The sequence below is a fragment of the Rousettus aegyptiacus genome, unplaced genomic scaffold (assembly GCF_014176215.1).
Source record: "Rousettus aegyptiacus isolate mRouAeg1 unplaced genomic scaffold, mRouAeg1.p scaffold_m13_p_2, whole genome shotgun sequence".
NCBI lineage: Eukaryota > Metazoa > Chordata > Mammalia > Chiroptera > Pteropodidae > Rousettus > Rousettus aegyptiacus.
The window spans coordinates 138,113,753-138,131,388 of NW_023416295.1; the positions used below are offsets into that span (position 1 = coordinate 138,113,753).

Here is a 17,636-nt window from a genome sequence, read left to right on the forward strand (position 1 = left end):
TGAGACGTTTTCTATCTATCACTTACTATTATTTACCCTAGGCAAATTATCAAATAGCATTTTAAGGCTATTATTTTTTTAAGTTTGTTAAAATGAGCAAAAAGCACTCTTCTGCCTTGGTATTTCTAGAGTAAAACAAATTATCTTTATAAGTAGAAATTTGTCAGTATGTATCAAGAGGCTTAGTTTCCATACCATATAATTAGTAATTCCACTTCCAGAAATGTGTTATAAGGAAATAATTGGAAAGGAAGCCAAATACACACACACACACACACACACACACACACACATTTATACATACATACACACACATATATGTATGTTTGTTCATGGCAGCATTATCATAATTAAAAATATTGGAATAATATCCAATTAATATTCCAGAGTTAATAACTCACACAGCTATGCACTACAAGATGGTCAGGAACCTAAGTCTCCACTGTCTGTTAACTTGAAGAATTATACTTTCTACATAGTTTCAGCCAACTCATCATCATTAAGATCTTTTGTCAGCCCAAGCAAAAAGAAGGTAAGCCACTTACTTTTAAGAAAACAACCTATAAGTCATATACCTTATTTCTGCTCACATTCCATGAGCCAAAACTTAGTCACATGGTCACTCAGGTAAAGTTAGGATGTAGAGGCTACACCCTGCATTGTGAGTGAAATATACTGTGCATAACAACAAAAAAAAAAAAAAAACATTATGAAAGGACGTATACTGCATGACTCCATTTATGTGAAATGTCTATAATAGGCAAATCCATAGAGACAGAAGTAGATTAGTGATTGTCAGGGGCTACAAGGAGGAAGGCTTGGGGAGCAAGTGCTAATGGGAATTGAGTTTCTTTGGGGGCTGATGCAAATGTTCTAAAATTAGATAGTGGTGATGGTTGCACAATTCTACGAATATACTAAAAATCACTGAATGATACATATTTTTTATTTTTTTATTATGGTGACATTGGGTAATGAAATCCAGTAAGTTTCAGGTGTACAATTTAGCAGTAAGGCATACATATTGCATTGTGTGTTCACTGCCCATAGTTAGATTTCTTTCTGTCAGCACATATTTGACCCCTTTTACCCCATCTACCTCCCCCCTTCCTGCCACCCTCTGGTAACCACTAGTCTGTTGTCCATGTGTCTGTTTGTCCCGTTTGTTTGTTGCTTTTAGGTTTATATCCCACATATAAGTGATATCATGTGGTTTTCAACTTTTTCTGTCTGGCTTATTTCGCTTAGCATGATTATCTCAAGGCCCATCCAGGTTGTCACAAATGGGAGTATTTCATCTTTTCTCATGGCTGAGTAATATTCCATTGTATATATGTACCACAGCTTCTTTAGCCAATCATCTATTGTAGGACACTCAGTTGCTTCCATGTCCTGGCCACCATGAATAATACTGCTATGAACATCATGTGAAAATATCTTTTTGGATATGGGTTTTGAAGTCTTTGGAGTAAATACCCAGTAGAGGGATTGCTGGATCATAGATTGATTCTCAGTATTTCGAGGAATCTCCATACCGTTTTCCACAGTGACTGTACCAATTTGCAGTCCCACCAGCAGGGTTTGAGGGTTCCTTTTTCTCCGCATCTTCTCCAACACTTGTTATTCCTTGTCCCATTGATAACAGCTTTTCTAACAGGTGGGATATAGTATCATTGTAGTTTTGATTTGCATTTCCCTAATAGCTAGTGATGTTGAGCATCTTTTCATAATGTTTGTTGGCCATTTGTATGTCTTCTTAGGAGAAGTGTCTGTTCAGGTCCTCTGCCCATTTTTTGATTGGATTATCCATTTGTTTTTTTTTTTTTTGTTATTGAGTCGTATGAGTTCTTTGTATATTTTGGATATTAGGCCCTTATCAGTGGCATTGCTTACATATATCTTCTCCCATTTGGATGGTTGTCTATTTGCCTTGTTGATGGTTTCTTTTGCTGTGCAGAAGCTTTTTAGTTTGATGTAGTCCATGAATGATACATACTTTAAAATAATGAATTTTATGGTGTGTGAATTATATCTCTACTAATAAAGTTGTTATAGAAGGATTAGATATTATATAAGGATTAGATTCCACATGAGTGAAATCATATGGTATTTATCTGTCTGACTCATTTCAATCAACATAATAACCTCTAGGTCCATCCATGTCATTGCAAATGGTAGGATTTCATATTTTTAATGGCTGAGTAATATTCCATTGTCTATATGAACCTTAACTTTTTCCAGTCATGTATAGATGGGCATTTAGGTGGCTTCCATATCTTGGCTATTGTAAATACTGCTACAGTGAACATTGGGGTACACAGATCTTTACAAATTGTTTTAGTTTTCTTTGAAAAATACCCATAAGTGCAATTGCTGGGTTAAAAGATAGATCTATTTTTAATTTTTTGAGGAACCTCCAGACTATTTTCCATAGTCTGTACCAATTTGCAATCCCACCGACACTAAGCATTTGCAACAGGGAGAACATCCAATGGAAGTGTCTCTCTGAAAACGAAGGAATTTGTGAAGGAAGATACAAAAGCTAGCAGAGTGTCAGCTGTGGGGTTGGTGGGCTTTGGTCAGGGTAGTTTTGCTGTTTTGCAGAAAGGGGCTGGTTTCCTTGCAATTTGGCCGTCTTGGGCTATTTTATCCTGTTCTAGAAATTATTGGCTCAAACCAGGAATTTAGAAGGAGTAGGTTAGTTTCTTACTGCCCAGAGAACAAGGGATTTGGTGTAAGTTCAAAGCAGAAAATGTTTGAACGAGGCAAAGTTTAATACTTGCCAACTTTAACGGGCCTGTTAAAATAAAAGTCTTTAGAATGAGGGTCAACTTCGAGGTTACAGTTTCGTCCTGCCTCTGTTCTAAGATAATGTTCTGGGAGCATTTGTTTTGAGGGTTATGTCACTGCTTAGCTGAATGTTTACTGGAAACTGTAAAACTTTTAATAGACAATATAGTTGTATATCATTATGACCCAAGGAAAGTGGAAAATTTTTTTAACCAATCATAGAAAATCCAGACCATAAAGGGAATTATATATTTGACTACTTAAATTTCGAAATTTTGATTCATGAAAAGAGTGAGAAAAGAAGACTCACAAATAGAAGATACTTATAATATCTTTATGCCCTCTTTGGAGAAATGTCTGTTCAGGTCCTCTGCCTGTTTTTTAATGGGTTTGTTTGGGGGGATTTTTTTGCTATTAACTTGTATGAGCTCCTTACATATTTTGTTTGCTGCCTCTGCTTTCCTTGGGGGCCCTTGGGAGAGGCTACTGTGCAAACCAAGCTGGCTGCCACTTGTGCAGGTTTGACCCTTGGTGGGCAAAATGAAGCCAGCCACTATGTGTGCCAGGCTTGTGGCTGCTTAGTTGAAGCTATGTTCCATGCTAAGACTGGCCACCACTTATGCCAGGCTTAGGGCCACCTGATGAAAATTACAATGCAAGTTGCGACCAGTCGCGGATTATGCTGGGCTTGGGGCTACTTAGCAAGTGTTACAAGGCACAGTGAGGTTGGCCGCTACTTGTTTGCAGTCTGTGGATCTTTGAGAGATTTTGAGAAATACTGCAGCATGAGCTGAGGCAGACCATGTGTGTGGAGGAGCCGGAAAGAAGTTCAGACTGGACAGACAAGTTGGGTGAGGCAGGGTCTCAGGGATTCACCAGGGTGGGGTTAATGGTGTTAGCCAGCTTTATAAAAATCTCAGATTTGGTGCCCACTTGCACCATGCCAACTGGATAGGAGGTGAGTTAATCAAAGGAGCAATGGCACCTGCCAGCACTCGGTCCCCAGAGAGTTACCCCTACTCCTCCAGCCTTCACCCTGAAATTCGTCAGTTTAGTTCTCGTATGTTCCTGTTTTTTTCAATCTGATGCCCATGCACTGGTGCTTAAGAGTGAGTGAGTGAGTTTGTGAGCAAGTGAGTCTGTGCACAAGGCCCTTAAGACCTGCAGCATCTTTGGTCTCCCACAGCCCTTTGTCTCTCTGAGATATAATTCCTGCTGTTTTTCACAGACAGATGTTATGGGGACTCCTCTTCCCAGCACTGATGCCTTGTGTTGGGGAGCCCAGCGTGGCGCTGGGGCCGCTCCTCCAGGGGGACTTCCACAGTCAAGCTGTCACTCCCAATTCACACACTGCAGGTGTGGGACTTGCCTATAGAGCATCTCTGCCCCTCCTACCAGTCTCAACTTGGCTGATTCTTCATATCTTCAGTTATAGGAATTCTGTTCAACTAGTCTTCAGGTGCTTCTCAATGATGGTTGTTCTATAATTTAGTTGTAATTTTGATGTGGTCATAGGGAAAGGTGAGCACAATTTTTTCCTACTCTGCCATCTTGAGCAGATGTCCATACAATATTAGTTTCCTAAGTATTTACATTCACATTGCATCATGATTCATTTATTCAGAGGCCACCTTCTCTTGTCTCCTACCTTTGCAATTTATTCGTTTCATTCTAAAATGTATCATAATATTGTAAAAGACAGTGCTTACATTACTGAATAGAAATAAGAATAGGTTTATTCATGATTGCATAAAGAGAAAGCCAAGGAAGTATATCAAAATCTTATCAAAAAGTTTAACAAAAAGATTGTGACTGGGATAAATAAAATGAGCTGAAGGAAGAAAATAATGTCCTAGGAACCCAGATGATGTTATTTCCTTCTCTTTTAGGAAACACATCATATCCACAAGGGAATATTAAAATGTGCAGAACTTTATAGAAGGAAAAAGAAATATTCTTTTTTTGTCTTTGGGGCCCAAGCCTGCAAAATACATACATTTTATTAATAACAATAATTACTGTTTTTTTCTTTTTTCATAATAATCTCATATGCTAAGCATTTTTAAATGACCGCAAGCCTCAGGTAGGTTAAATAACTTGCTATAGGTCATTGGTGACACCAGTAAGTAGTTGAGCCACCATTCAAACCTAGGTCTGTTCCTGTGCTGTTAACCTCTGTTCCAAACTGGCCATATACCCACATCCATCTCCATTTCCTCTGTAGCTTTTAACCAAATTGGGTTACTCCTGATATATCAGTCAGAGGTTTACCTTAACATCTAAGCTGATTAAATCGTTCTGCTATATTACAGGGCCACAACTTTAATTTTTTTAAGAAAAAAAAACATTTACAGAAAATTTAATTATGGCTATGACTTGACTCACATAAAAATATTTTGACTATTATAGGCACTATGCCAAGAACAGAAGCAAGTTGGGCCATAAAAGAGCTCAAAGTAGGCCACTTTCTGAAATCTCAAATTTGATCAGTACTTTCTTCTAGGGAAAATAGTTTTTGTACCTGCTACAGGAGACAGGATTTAGATAAAGTACTTAACCCCTTGCGCTATCTCCCACACTCCACTAGAGTAAAGATAGTAAAGAATGAGTCATTAACCAAGACTGAGTCCAGAAACGTCTGTCTGAAGTTTCCCCAACTCTTAAAATGCTATGAAACTAATTTCCTCATTTGTGATTAGGACGGCCAGGCTGATCTAACTGTCCCCGAGGGCATCCCTTGTGTTCTCTCTCTGCCAGGCCTGCTTAGAAGGTGCATTTCAGGTGCTTCAGGACCCCTTACCTTTAAGGGGCGGAATGTTGAGACATATTATCAGCCCCAGGTAGCCTTCTGAGAAAATTTCTACCCTAAGTAAACACAAGGTTTTCTCAATAGGAGTGTCCCCTTTACTTTATAATAAAACCATAGTAAATCTCCCTAAGTTATAGTTAAGTGCTTTCTAAGATTTTTCTTTCTCTCCTGTGACCATAGTTCCATAACCATAGTTACCTTAACCCCTCAGAGTACAAGTTCATCTAGGATCAAAGACAGTGCCCAGACCCTGAGTAATTCCCAGGCATATGTTCACAAGACACCCATAATCTAAGATTGCCCATTGCTTATTCACTTGCTCAGAGTACTCCTCACTGGCAGGCATTGGAGCAGATCTCCTAGACAACTCTACAAATAAGGCATATGTGCTAAGTCCCATTGACTTTTGAAATACCACAGATTTCCACTAATCTCTCTTCTGTGCTCTGTGTGTGTGCATGTGTGTGTGTTGGAAAATATAAAAACTTCCATCTCACTTGCCAATTTTTTTGCTGCATCTAATACTTTTAATTGGCACTTAGCTTATAGTAAATGATTACTGAATGATGGAATGTTTATATTCCTCTATTCTAATAATACTTATTTCTTATATGTAGAACACACCAAACATTTGTTGAAATAATCAAAGGAGTAACTACTTCAAGTTAAAATATATGTAACTTCATTAAATAATTGCTGTAGGCTATCAAAATATATAAAAATTCATATGAAAAATAAAGGACCCATTACACTATTAATTCATTCTCTCCTTACCTAAAGTTGCTTTGGGAGTAAAATAATTTTAGAATTATGAGGCAGTATTTTGTTACATTGTCAAATGGTGAAAATGATTTATTCATTTAAAAACTATTTATCGAGACCTGTGTGCCAGCCACTGTGCTGACTTCCAAGGCACAGGGGCAATGGTAGTTAAAATGTTTAATATGTAAAGCTATTACATTGCCACTTAAGCAGTAATTTGAGATAAAATGTGAAACTGCCTTTACATCTTACATCTCGTTATTTGCAAAATTCTTTGTCAATAACTAATGGACAATTTTTTTTTAAGTAATTGCTGAGACGTTCCATATGTATTTCATCCTCTAAGCAGCTTCTAGGGAAACATTTTAAATTCCATATTTTAGAATATGTTATTTAAAGCCTGCTTAATACTGCCATCTTATTTCATTAGAATCACTTCAAATGTGTTAAAAGACAGTGTGTGTGTGTGTACTTTTTCTTTGAATGATTATGAAAATTAAATGAGTTAATGAGTTAATATATATTAAGGTATTTTGTAGGCAATAACACTTTATAGAAATATTGGTCAATTTAATCAAGTAAAGATTTACAGCTACTTGAGGACATTTCTGTTGGGAGCACAGCTTTCGTAAAGAATCCATAGGATTCACTCTTGATGGGAGGCAGCTGTAGAATGGATTGAAAAGCACACAAGAAACAAATTATACCATTGTTTGCATCAAGACAGCCTACAGTGATTAAATGAGCTACCTTCATTCCCATGCACCTGCAAATAAAAGTGCGCGAGGAGGGATACTGTGCAAGTGAGCACATTTATGATAGAAAGAAAATCAAATCAGAATACTGGTGTGCCTTGAGATTCTTAAAGCTGGGGATGATACAGATGGATCGTGCAATGCTAATGGCAAGGAAGCATGTCTTTCCCATACTGCCACAGGCAATAACTTTTTTAATTAAGTAGAAATAAATTTCTTAAAATTTAAAAAATTTTTGACAAATACATCTTCTCTAATGCTTACAACGTAGTGAGGAAATTGGTGTCAGATGTCCAAAGGTCATCTTAATGGGAAATGTTAAAAGTATTTTTACTGTTTTATTTAACAAATATTTATTGAGGTTGACTATATGTAAAATGTTGTGCTAAGTACTGGCCTATGAAGCCCAGGGAAGGAAGAGGGCAGACAGGTACTGTATCCTCACTAGAGTAAGGTTCCAAATAATGCAGGGGAGTCAAAAAAGGAGAGCAAACCCTTAAGTGTGGAAAAACCTCAGATCTCTGAATTGGAACTTGAGAGGATGATATAACTCACTATCATGAGATCCTTGTCCCAGCAGTCACATGAGGGCCAATCATAACCTGTTCCAAAGAAATAACTTTGGTACCATTGTAAACTGTATTTACCTTACTTTCATATTCTTCTGTTTGAAGCTAGCCATCATACTGGTAAATAGTTTAGATACAGCAGACAGTGACTGATATATAAATAAAACTATACTAACTCACTTTTTAAAATGGCTTTTAGCTACAAACTTCTGATGTTTTTTTTTTAATTTACGCATGTCTATGATTTCATTATCTCAATAATTCTCAAGGTTTTCTTCTTACCAGAAAATCCATGTTTTTTTTTTTTTTCCAACTTGCCTTTATGTGATAGGCCTCTGCAAGAAAAGTGTAAGACCTAAAAGCAGGAGAAAATGTCCAGATGATAGAAAAACACCCAAAGCCAAGATCTGCAACATGGTCCGCACACTGCAAGCTAGGGAGCTATACTTTTCTAAAAATTTAACTACAGATATGTTCGAGTTTAAATGCTATGTCACCACCTTTGGCGAAAGTTTTTTTCGTGTTACATTATTATATATGAATTATGCCAGTGAACGAATTATGCCAGTGAACAGAAATTAATGTGTCTGAGTACTACTGAGTTTCCGCATCAGAAACTGGAGATGATGTTTATAACAGTAACTTTTTCTCGTTGCTTTGATGGGATGACTAAAAGTTGAAATACCTCAGGGCTTGGACTGCTTGTAAATTTCCATCATCCTAGTCCTCTAATTGATTGGCATTGTTTATGTCTTCTCAGAGAAGAATCAAGGTTTCCTTTCCTGGGGAGATACTATGTCTTTTTCTAGGTACCTCTTCTCCACCACCCTCAGACCATGTGTAATCAGATCATAAATTTCTGTGGATCTGTGGATAAACAACTATTAGAGTCAACGCCTTAGGAGTATCCATTTCGTTTTGAGGTGACACCTTAATGATCTTGTTCAAAGGTCTGCATCAGAAACTGGAGATGAAATTGTGCATCACTAGCACTTCTCAGTAGTGAATTGGCAAGTACACTATGTGCAGTGAACCCAACGGAATGGTAGATGTGTCGCACAAGCAGTAGTAATTCTTCCCTTCCCTTCTCCAAAATGCTAGCTCTTTTGTAGACTCTTCTGGAAAGGAGACAAAGTTCTGTAGGTTTCTCAATGATTAGAATTAGATAAAATTTGAAGTTTCATGTTAAAAAATATGGATTGTAACTTCTCCCATCCCCATATAAACATGAAGCAGTTAAGTAAGTTCATCATAAAAGGTTCAATAGAGTAAGGTTCCACTTCCTGCGTGTGCTGTGCAGGAAATAAGGAATAAATTACTAATGGTTCACTGTCGAGAGCAGTTACACCACTTAGTTCTTTTGGTTACTTCTTTAGTTTAAGACTCTTTAGACATCTGATGAAGAGGTAACACACACACACAAAAAATAGGCATAAGTACCTCTACATATAAACTGGTGTTGGGGCGGGTGTTGTGTCGGTAAGGGAGAACTGTTCCACTTCCCAATAGAGCTGTTAATTTCTAGGTGAGTTATTAAAGGAAGCACTGTGGGTTCCATGGCCGGAACATGGAACTGATCCTTTATTTGATCTGCAGTATCAGGTGTTGGGTCGTCATTGTGCCGGTAAAGATTACTTCTCTCCCTCTGGCAAAATGAGACATCCCTCACCTGCTTGTGTACAGTTCTGCAGCTTGGTGCACCGCAGCACCCTCTGAACAGCTCCCACTGTTGTAGTCATTTTCTGTTTTTGCTCCAGGAAGTAGTGAGAAGGTGCCCCATCAGAGAGCATGACTTTTTCTAATCCCAACCCACACACTGATGTCAAAGTATTTTTGTTCTTTTTCCAGAGCATTATGTTCTTCCACCAGTAGTCACTAAGCCAGGAAAACATGAGGTGTTTTGCAATAACATTTGGAATATACATTTTCATTTTTTAGCTGGGATTTCTGGCGTTCATATCTTGAAGGTCAGGTGTGATGTCACAGTCTTAGTCATTAGATGTCTACGTACTGCTAAATGTGTTAACTCTCTCAAACCAGTCCCTGCAGTGCTTTTAAAATCAGCACGAAGATGAGAAGTTACTAGGCCTTTTATGCATAAAAATGTTCATATGTGGCCAGATGGTGAAAAGCTGCATCAGAGCAAGCATAGACTCTACCTGAAAATATGCCACTTTCCATTGTTCCAGCCAGAGATCATGCAGGAAACTTTGGTAATAATGAATAAAAATAGTAAATAGACTTTTTCAGGGAATGTGAATGATGTGCACGCATTCCCTTCCCAGGAGCTTGCCTGTCTCTCTTGCTTTCCTCCCCCTGCTTCCCCTCTCCCTTCCCCCCTTCCTCTCTTTCCTCTTCGTCACTGTTCTCTCTCCCTCCCCCACCACCTTCGTCATTATTTTCTCATTTTAAGATCTTCATAACTCAAAAGACTATTGGGAAATGAAAGTAGAGGATTATTGATCATGGGATTTCGGATGCTGTTTCTACTCAGTTAAATACAAGTAAAAAGGCTTCAATCTTTCAATGACCATTTATTTCTATAGAGAGTACTATTATGGACTAGAGGTTGAGATTTTTAAAAGAGTGGATACAAAACAATTATTCTTTTGGCACATAAATTGCTGTCTTTGTGCCAAGCAATTATCACTGTATTTCATCTTTGTAACAAGTATATTAAGGACTTATTTTACAGATTAGAAAACCAAAGTACAAAGAAGTAAAGTTCACAGCTGGTAGGTGGCCAAACCAAGATATAAAACCATGTAGCCTGTCTCTAGACCCTGTACCCTTAACCCTTAGCCCAGTAGAGAGTATATTCAGATAGGATAATACAGAGCACTATATGATAATGATATGAGGAAAATGAAAAGACATCGGGAGGAGGGAGAGAATATTTCAGACAGGTGAATGGGTGGCATCAGTACGAGCCTTGAGGGCTGAGGTAGATTTTGAGGGTAGAGATCAGGAGTGAGAGTTGGAGGAAACGGCATGAGTAGAAGATGCTGGGTCTGGAAAATAGTTTCAGAAAATAAGTAGTCCAGTTTAGTTGAAGAAAAGGATCTGGACCGGAATATAGGATAAGGTAAGCTGCAGCCAAATTTTGCAGGCCCCATATCATAGGAAGTTGGGATAAGGGGGATGAAGGTTTTTGAGCACCTAGGTGGCAAGAGCAATCAGTGCTCTAGAGAGCTCAACTTGGTGAGGTAGTACTTTACAGAAGGAATGCTAGGAGACTATGTTTTTTATTGCAGCATAACAGTATTACCACACATTATTATATCATAATTTCCGTGGGTCAGGAGACCAGGCATAGCTTAACTAAGTCCTCAGCTTAGAGTCTCATAAGGCTACAATCAAAGTATTGACAGGGGCTGTGATTTCACTTGCGGCTCATATAGGGAAGGATCAGATTCTGCTGGCAAAATTCAGTAACTTTTGTACCAAAGACTTCAGTTCTTGCTGTCTTTCCATCAAAAGCTAGCCTCAGGTCCTAAAGACTTCTCTCAGTTCCCTCCACAAGCATCCCAACACTGGGACCCCACAACCTGGCAGCTTGCTTTTTCAAAGCCAGTAAGGAAATGAGAGACTGCATATAAATAGCACAGTAATCTTAACACTCTTAATCATACATGTCCTATCATTTTTGCCACATTCTGTTGGTTAGAAGCAAGTTACAGGTCTCTCCCACACTCAGGGGAGAGGACTGCACAAGACCATGACCATAGGGAAACACGGATCACAGAGAGAGATGTAACTGATGACATAAACACTCAAGAGTTTGAATCAGGCTAATAATGCAAATAGGAAGAATAAGGCTCAAGAAATTAGGTCTAGGATATGATTTCTTGCCCATACTATCTGAAGTTCTTTGCATACATTATCTCATGTAAGCCTCAAAATCTCTCTCTGAAGTAGGTGCAGGGAAAATCCTTATTTCACAGATGAAGACACAGGCTTTGAAGAGTTAAGTGCCTAGATCACATACAACCTAGCTTCAAATCTGGGTGTCCCAACCTAGTTTCAAATATAAGATGTCAGTCCCAGAGCTCACAGTCTTAGCCACTCTTCTTTACTTAGACTCAAAAGTAGAGTATTTAAAGACAAATGGACAAGAAAAGATTAGAAATAACTCCGAGATTTTAATCCATTTCAACTCAGGAAATGATGGTGTTAACTAAAACAGAAATGTCCTAGTGGCATTATTAAAGTGATACTGTGCATACACTACATTCCAAGCAGTGTACAAAGCACTCAGCATGCATGATCACATTTAATGTTCGCAGTCCTTTCCCCTATTTTATAGATCAGCAAACAGGACCGCACTTATTCCCACTAACTCTAGTTACCACAAGTGCAAAGAGTAGTTATTTTTTATAACTATTTTTCTGTCTGATGCATGAAGTTTTGAATGAATGACCATGGCCAATAAATGACAGAGTCATAATTTGAATCTAGAACACCCATACTCTGTCTACTGGAGAAGACAGTGGATTCCATTGTAGCTCTGATATGTCTGACGCCATAGTAGGATATCTAGATATGGTTGTTCAGCAGATACCTAAATTCCATAATGGAGCCTGGGAAAAAGTTCAAGGTTAGAATAACCTATCAGGGAGCATCCATGTGGAGATTAAAAAGCCCCAAAATGGCATGAGATGATTTAGAGAGAAGGTATAAGCCCCCAAAACAGAACCTTAGAGAACATCTATATTTACAGGTTGAGGGGAGGAAGAGGTTTTTTTAAAAAGCAATGAAGACATATATGTCAGAGATAAGATTGAGACATAGATATAAAAGCAAAGGGGAAAGAGAAGGAAAGGTTGTTAGTAATTTCATCCACCACAGAATAACTCAGAATTTGTAGGTCATCAATGACTTTTGGATGAGCAGATATAGGAAAACAGCCTGAGTTAAAGTCAGCTGGCGTCTGGGTGGTGGTGGGGCCAGGGGGAGCTGGGCTATGAAGTAAAGGGTGGGTAGTAAGAATGTAGAGTTCACTAGTGCAAACTTGTCTGTGATTTTGGATGAGCTAGTAATAGTAATATGAGTGTTGACTATTTGAACAGGAGCCATTGTGTGTGTGTTGTAATGAGAAAGGAAGGCTCAAGTGGGAAGAAACTAAAGATGGCAAAAAGAAAATAGACTACTGTTGGCATATGACCCCAGAGGAGACAAAAGGAGACCAAGATGAAGGACCACTAATAGGAAGGGCAGTACTTAGAAAGGACAAGAGACACGTTACCATTGAAGGTAGGAGGAGAACCTGAAAGAACATACAGAAAGGTAGAGGTTCGGTAAAAAAAAAAAATTAGGGCATTCAAATGGAAAGTTCTCTATTTTCTTAAAGGTGGAGGCAAGTTCTTAATACCTAAAAAGCAGAGGCAAAGATTTCAGGACTAGAGGATAATAACTGATTAATTGAGGCAATAGTTGACCAAAGTTTATTGAATGCCTACTCTGAAGTAATAGAATATTCAGTAGAGAAGACAATAAGGGATAAAAATAAAAAAGCAACTAGAGGACTACAGACTAGTTATTACTAGTGGGGTGGTGGAGGAGGGGGAAGGTAGACAGAGTAAAAGAGGTCAAATATAGGGTTTAGGGGGAGAGTGAAGTGGGTAAAGGGGACTAAATATATGGTAGCTGAAGGAAACTGGACTTTGGGTAGTGAACACACAATAGAATATACAGATGTCAAATGATAAAGTACACCCGAAACTTATATAATTGTATTAACCAATATCACCCCAATAAACTTAATTAAAAATTAAAAATAAAAAAAAAATAAGCATAACCAGGGACCCAAGTGAGAAGAGCATGAACATTTAATAGAACCCAGCAGCATGGTTTCATAATTTTGCCCAACTTCTGAAAAGTGGTTATTGAAGGAAGTTGCTGGTGCTGCACAGGGTTGGGAACTGAAGTGGCAAGAATGGCAGACAAGCACGGAGGAAAGGAAGTGGGATTCTAGAGGCCAGAAAAGACAATATTGGCATGGTCTAAGCTGAGCGATGACATGAATGAACACTGAGTCAGAATCTAAAGATTGTGATTTGGATATGGAGCAAGTTATCAGAACTGAAGAAATAAAGTGCTTGCAATCAGAAAAGGAATACTCTAAATTTAAAACCTTTAAGTAAAATAGTTCCAGATCAAGCAAATTATATCACGTGCCCTCTCTGCCATTTCAGAGGTTAAATAAGGAACTATGAAGCCAAAGTATTAGATGAGCCAGATGTTAAATGAATGAGAGGGGGTGGAAAAGATGACTGACCAGGCACCCAAATCTTCCCAGGACAAGTGAGGTGTTATGAAGGAGGTTGTACAGTAACGAGGATAGGGTTTGGATGTCAAGATTCCAATATAGAGGTTGGCGGAGGCAGAACAATAGTCTAAAAATGACAATAGGGGATAAAATGGTTTTTGAGTCCAATTGGGTCTTCAGGTGCAATTCAGAGTTCAATTAAGGTCAAGAGTTGAAGTTAAACTTAAGAATCAATCTAAGACCATAGGAAACTGCTTCACCGTGGAACTATGGGCCAAAGTCAGCAGGCAGTAACTGACAGAGAAGCAAACAAGGATGCATAGCAGGAAGGCAAAGGGCCAGTTGGAATCAGAAGAATTGCTCCCTCCCCTCATCTATCCTAGCACCCTTTATAGGTGACCCTTCCAATTCTTAAAATTATCTGTAAGGCATTATCCCCATTTTACAAGTTAAAAAAAAAAAAAAAATCTGGTTCTGGAACTTGAATCTTGCCCTGACTACAAAATCTAAAGTCTACCATAACACAAAGACTCTCAGTCTCAAAGCGTTACTGTAGCTTTCAAGGACTAACTGGAAATCATGTCTGACTTAAAAGAAATGGGTATGAGAGACAATGTACTTTTTTTTTTTTTATTGAGTATAATTTACATATAACATTAGTTTCAGGTATACAATAGGATTTGGTATCTGTATATTGCAAAATGATCACCATATTAAGCCATTAATATCCGTCACCATACTTACATTTTTTTTTCCCTTGTGATGAGAACTTTTACAATCTATTTGCTTATTAGCAACTTTCAAAGATGCAGTATGGTATTTGTTAACAGTAGTCCCCATGTTGTACATCTCCATGACATATCTTTTATAAATGGAAATTTGTACTTTTTGACCCATTTACCCACCTATCATTCTTGGCAACTACCAATCCATTCTCTGTTATCTATGAGCTCAGTTTTTCTTGTTGGTTGTTTCGCAATTGCACATATCATTAAGATTATAATGGTATTTGTCTTTTTCTGTGGACTTATTCCACTTAGCATAATGCCCTCAAGATCCATCCACGTTGTCATAAATGACAAGATTTCCTTTTTATTGCTGGTTGATATTCGTGTGTGTGTGCAAGAGAGAGTGAGTCACATTTTCTTCATCCATTAATAGACACTTAGGTTGCTTCCATATCTTGGCTATTTTTAATAGTGCTGCAGTGAACATGGGGGTGCAGATATCTTTTTGAGTTAGTGTTTTCTTTAGATAAATAACCGGCAGTAGAATTGCTGGATCATATGGTAATTCTGTTTTCCATAGTGGCTGAACCAATTTACATTCCCATCAACAGTTCACTGGGGCTCCCTTTTCACCACGTCCTCACCAACACTTTTTCTTTCTTATTGGTTCATGAAAAGGCCCTGTATGCAAAACAGGCCCCCTAAAGCCAAAGGAGCCTAGTGGACAAAAAAAGAAAAAAAAAAAATACAATTCCAGCTTGTCAGTTTAGAGTTTTAATAGGGAATTTACTCTTGGAAACAGTCTTAGGTGGCAGCAAGACAAAATGGATCCCCACGCCATTCACCTCCCCACTGCCCAAACCATTTGTTTTATATCCCTCTAAGAAATGGACCTACGTATTCCAAAAGGAACACAGGAGTGAGGGAGGGGAATGAAGAGACCAGATACCAGGGTCTCTGGGGCCAGCACAAGTTAAACATTGAGCGTGTCTTGCCCCAGAGGAAGGGCCAAACAATGGAGGAAGGATTAAGGTAGTTTGTGATTAACTGGAAGCCCTGTACACATTCCAATGTCCATGGGGGTGTTGGGCGGGGAGGGGGGGGGGCAGGGTTCAGGCAGATTAGTTTTAAAATGGTTTTCATTTGCATTTCTCTAATGATTAGTGATTTTGATCACCTTTCATGTACCTTTTGGCCATATGTATGTCTTTTGAAAAATGCCTGTTCAGATCCTCTGTCCATTTTTTAATCAGATTTTATTTTTGCAATTGAATTGTACACACAATGTATTTTTGTGTTGCTCATAAATTATATTCAGCTCTTAAAAGTTCTATATGAGTTTTATCTAATACTGTATATTAAAATCTTAATTTTTTTCAAGAAAAACATTTTCGAACCCTTTTAGTGATGTTAAGAAATTTCCAAATATATCCTAAATGATTACATTGAATTTCTGCAACTATATCCTAAAACACTAAGTTTATATTGCATTATTTTTCAGGTGTGAAAATGAAACCAAATTTAAAACAGAAGAAGTATTTTGGGCTTACAATTTCTGCCCTACACCATACTCCTGGACTGCACTTCTGGGCCTTATTTTATATCTTGTTTTCTTCGCACCTGGTAAACAAGGCTTTGTTGTTATTGTTATGTTGTCTCTTTTTAGAGGAGACAAGCTGTTCTTTTTAAAGTTCCTTACATACTGCTTTGTCAAAATTTTTAATTTGTATTTCTCAGGAATGGGACCAATGCCTTGGACTGTGAATTCTGAAATATATCCCCTTTGGGCAAGAAGTACAGGAAATGCATGTTCATCTGGAATAAACTGGATTTTCAATGTTCTGGTTTCATTGACATTTTTACACACAGCAGAGTATCTTACATACTACGGTAAGAGAATATTTTTTTTCCAACTATATTTTTATTTTTCCTACTCTGTTTTGAGATATGCTATCATTAATGATAGAAAGGCTAGAATGTTGTATTTTTGCTGTTTTATTTCTCTGTGTGGCTTCCTTGTCCCAAGTCCTTGGAGATGCAGCTGGGAAAAGGTAAGAGGAATTCTCCTTCCTAAGCAGCATTATTTTATGTCCCTCAGTGCTATCACCCACCCACCCTCCCAACCCAAACATCTCCCCAGTTGGAAATCTTCACAGCATGGCTTTTAACTTAATGAAGAAACGTAACAGAATGGTAGAAAGTCGTAGGCAGGAAGTCTAAGGCTAATGCTTGAACATGTCCCATGACAGAGATGGAGTCATACCCAAAAGAGGAATCAGAGTAGGACTGAAAGTGGGGTGGGTCCCCCAAATGTCATGCTGTGAGTTATACCTTGCACAGTTTCATCTATGCTGTTCAAGCCAAGGCATATACACTTCAGTGTCTGCTGAGGCCAGCACTTACCACTGCCAGAACTGTAAACATGACAGTAGTGAAAAATGCGTGGGAACCATACCTCAAAGAAAACAATATTGAGAAGTGGCTGAGTTAGGAAAAAGCTGGGAAGCAACTCCAAGACCATTTTTACTGAAATGTAGAGTTTGTCTTTTTAGAATGAGGATTTCGTTTTGAGTTGTGATTGGATTCTAAATGATGAAATATGAGGTTTTCATTCTAATTTCCTCATACACCTTTGTAGTTTATATGGACTATCTACTGCTTAGACTATTCTCTGATCCCCTCCCCCATCACTCACCTCACTTCATCCCATGCTCTGGCCATTTATAATTTCTTTTTGCGAGAGCAGTTTTATTTGTCAGCCCCCTCTCCCACTTCCACCCCTCTCTGCTGGACTATAAATCCCTTTGGCTCAAACCAAGACTAGGCCTTCTTCACAGTGCCTTCCAAAGCATCCTATTTCAGTTGATAAACATTCAAAAATGTCTGTCAAATGAATAAATATACAGACGATTTTGTAGATGAATGATTAATATAAGGAAACAAATTGATTCCTTC

The 17,636-nt window shown here is 38.2% G+C and overlaps 1 protein-coding gene across 1 annotated transcript in view; it reads left to right on the top strand.

Annotated features, from left to right (window-relative positions):
- SLC2A13 (solute carrier family 2 member 13) overlaps window positions 1–17,636 on the top strand; it is a 286,045-nt gene that overhangs the window by 255,405 nt on the left and 13,004 nt on the right. The window contains exons 8-9 of the mRNA XM_016151690.2: window positions 16,183–16,304; window positions 16,419–16,571. Of these exons, the coding sequence (XP_016007176.1) occupies window positions 16,183–16,304; window positions 16,419–16,571 (275 nt within the window). The remainder of the gene's footprint in view (window positions 1–16,182; window positions 16,305–16,418; window positions 16,572–17,636) is intronic.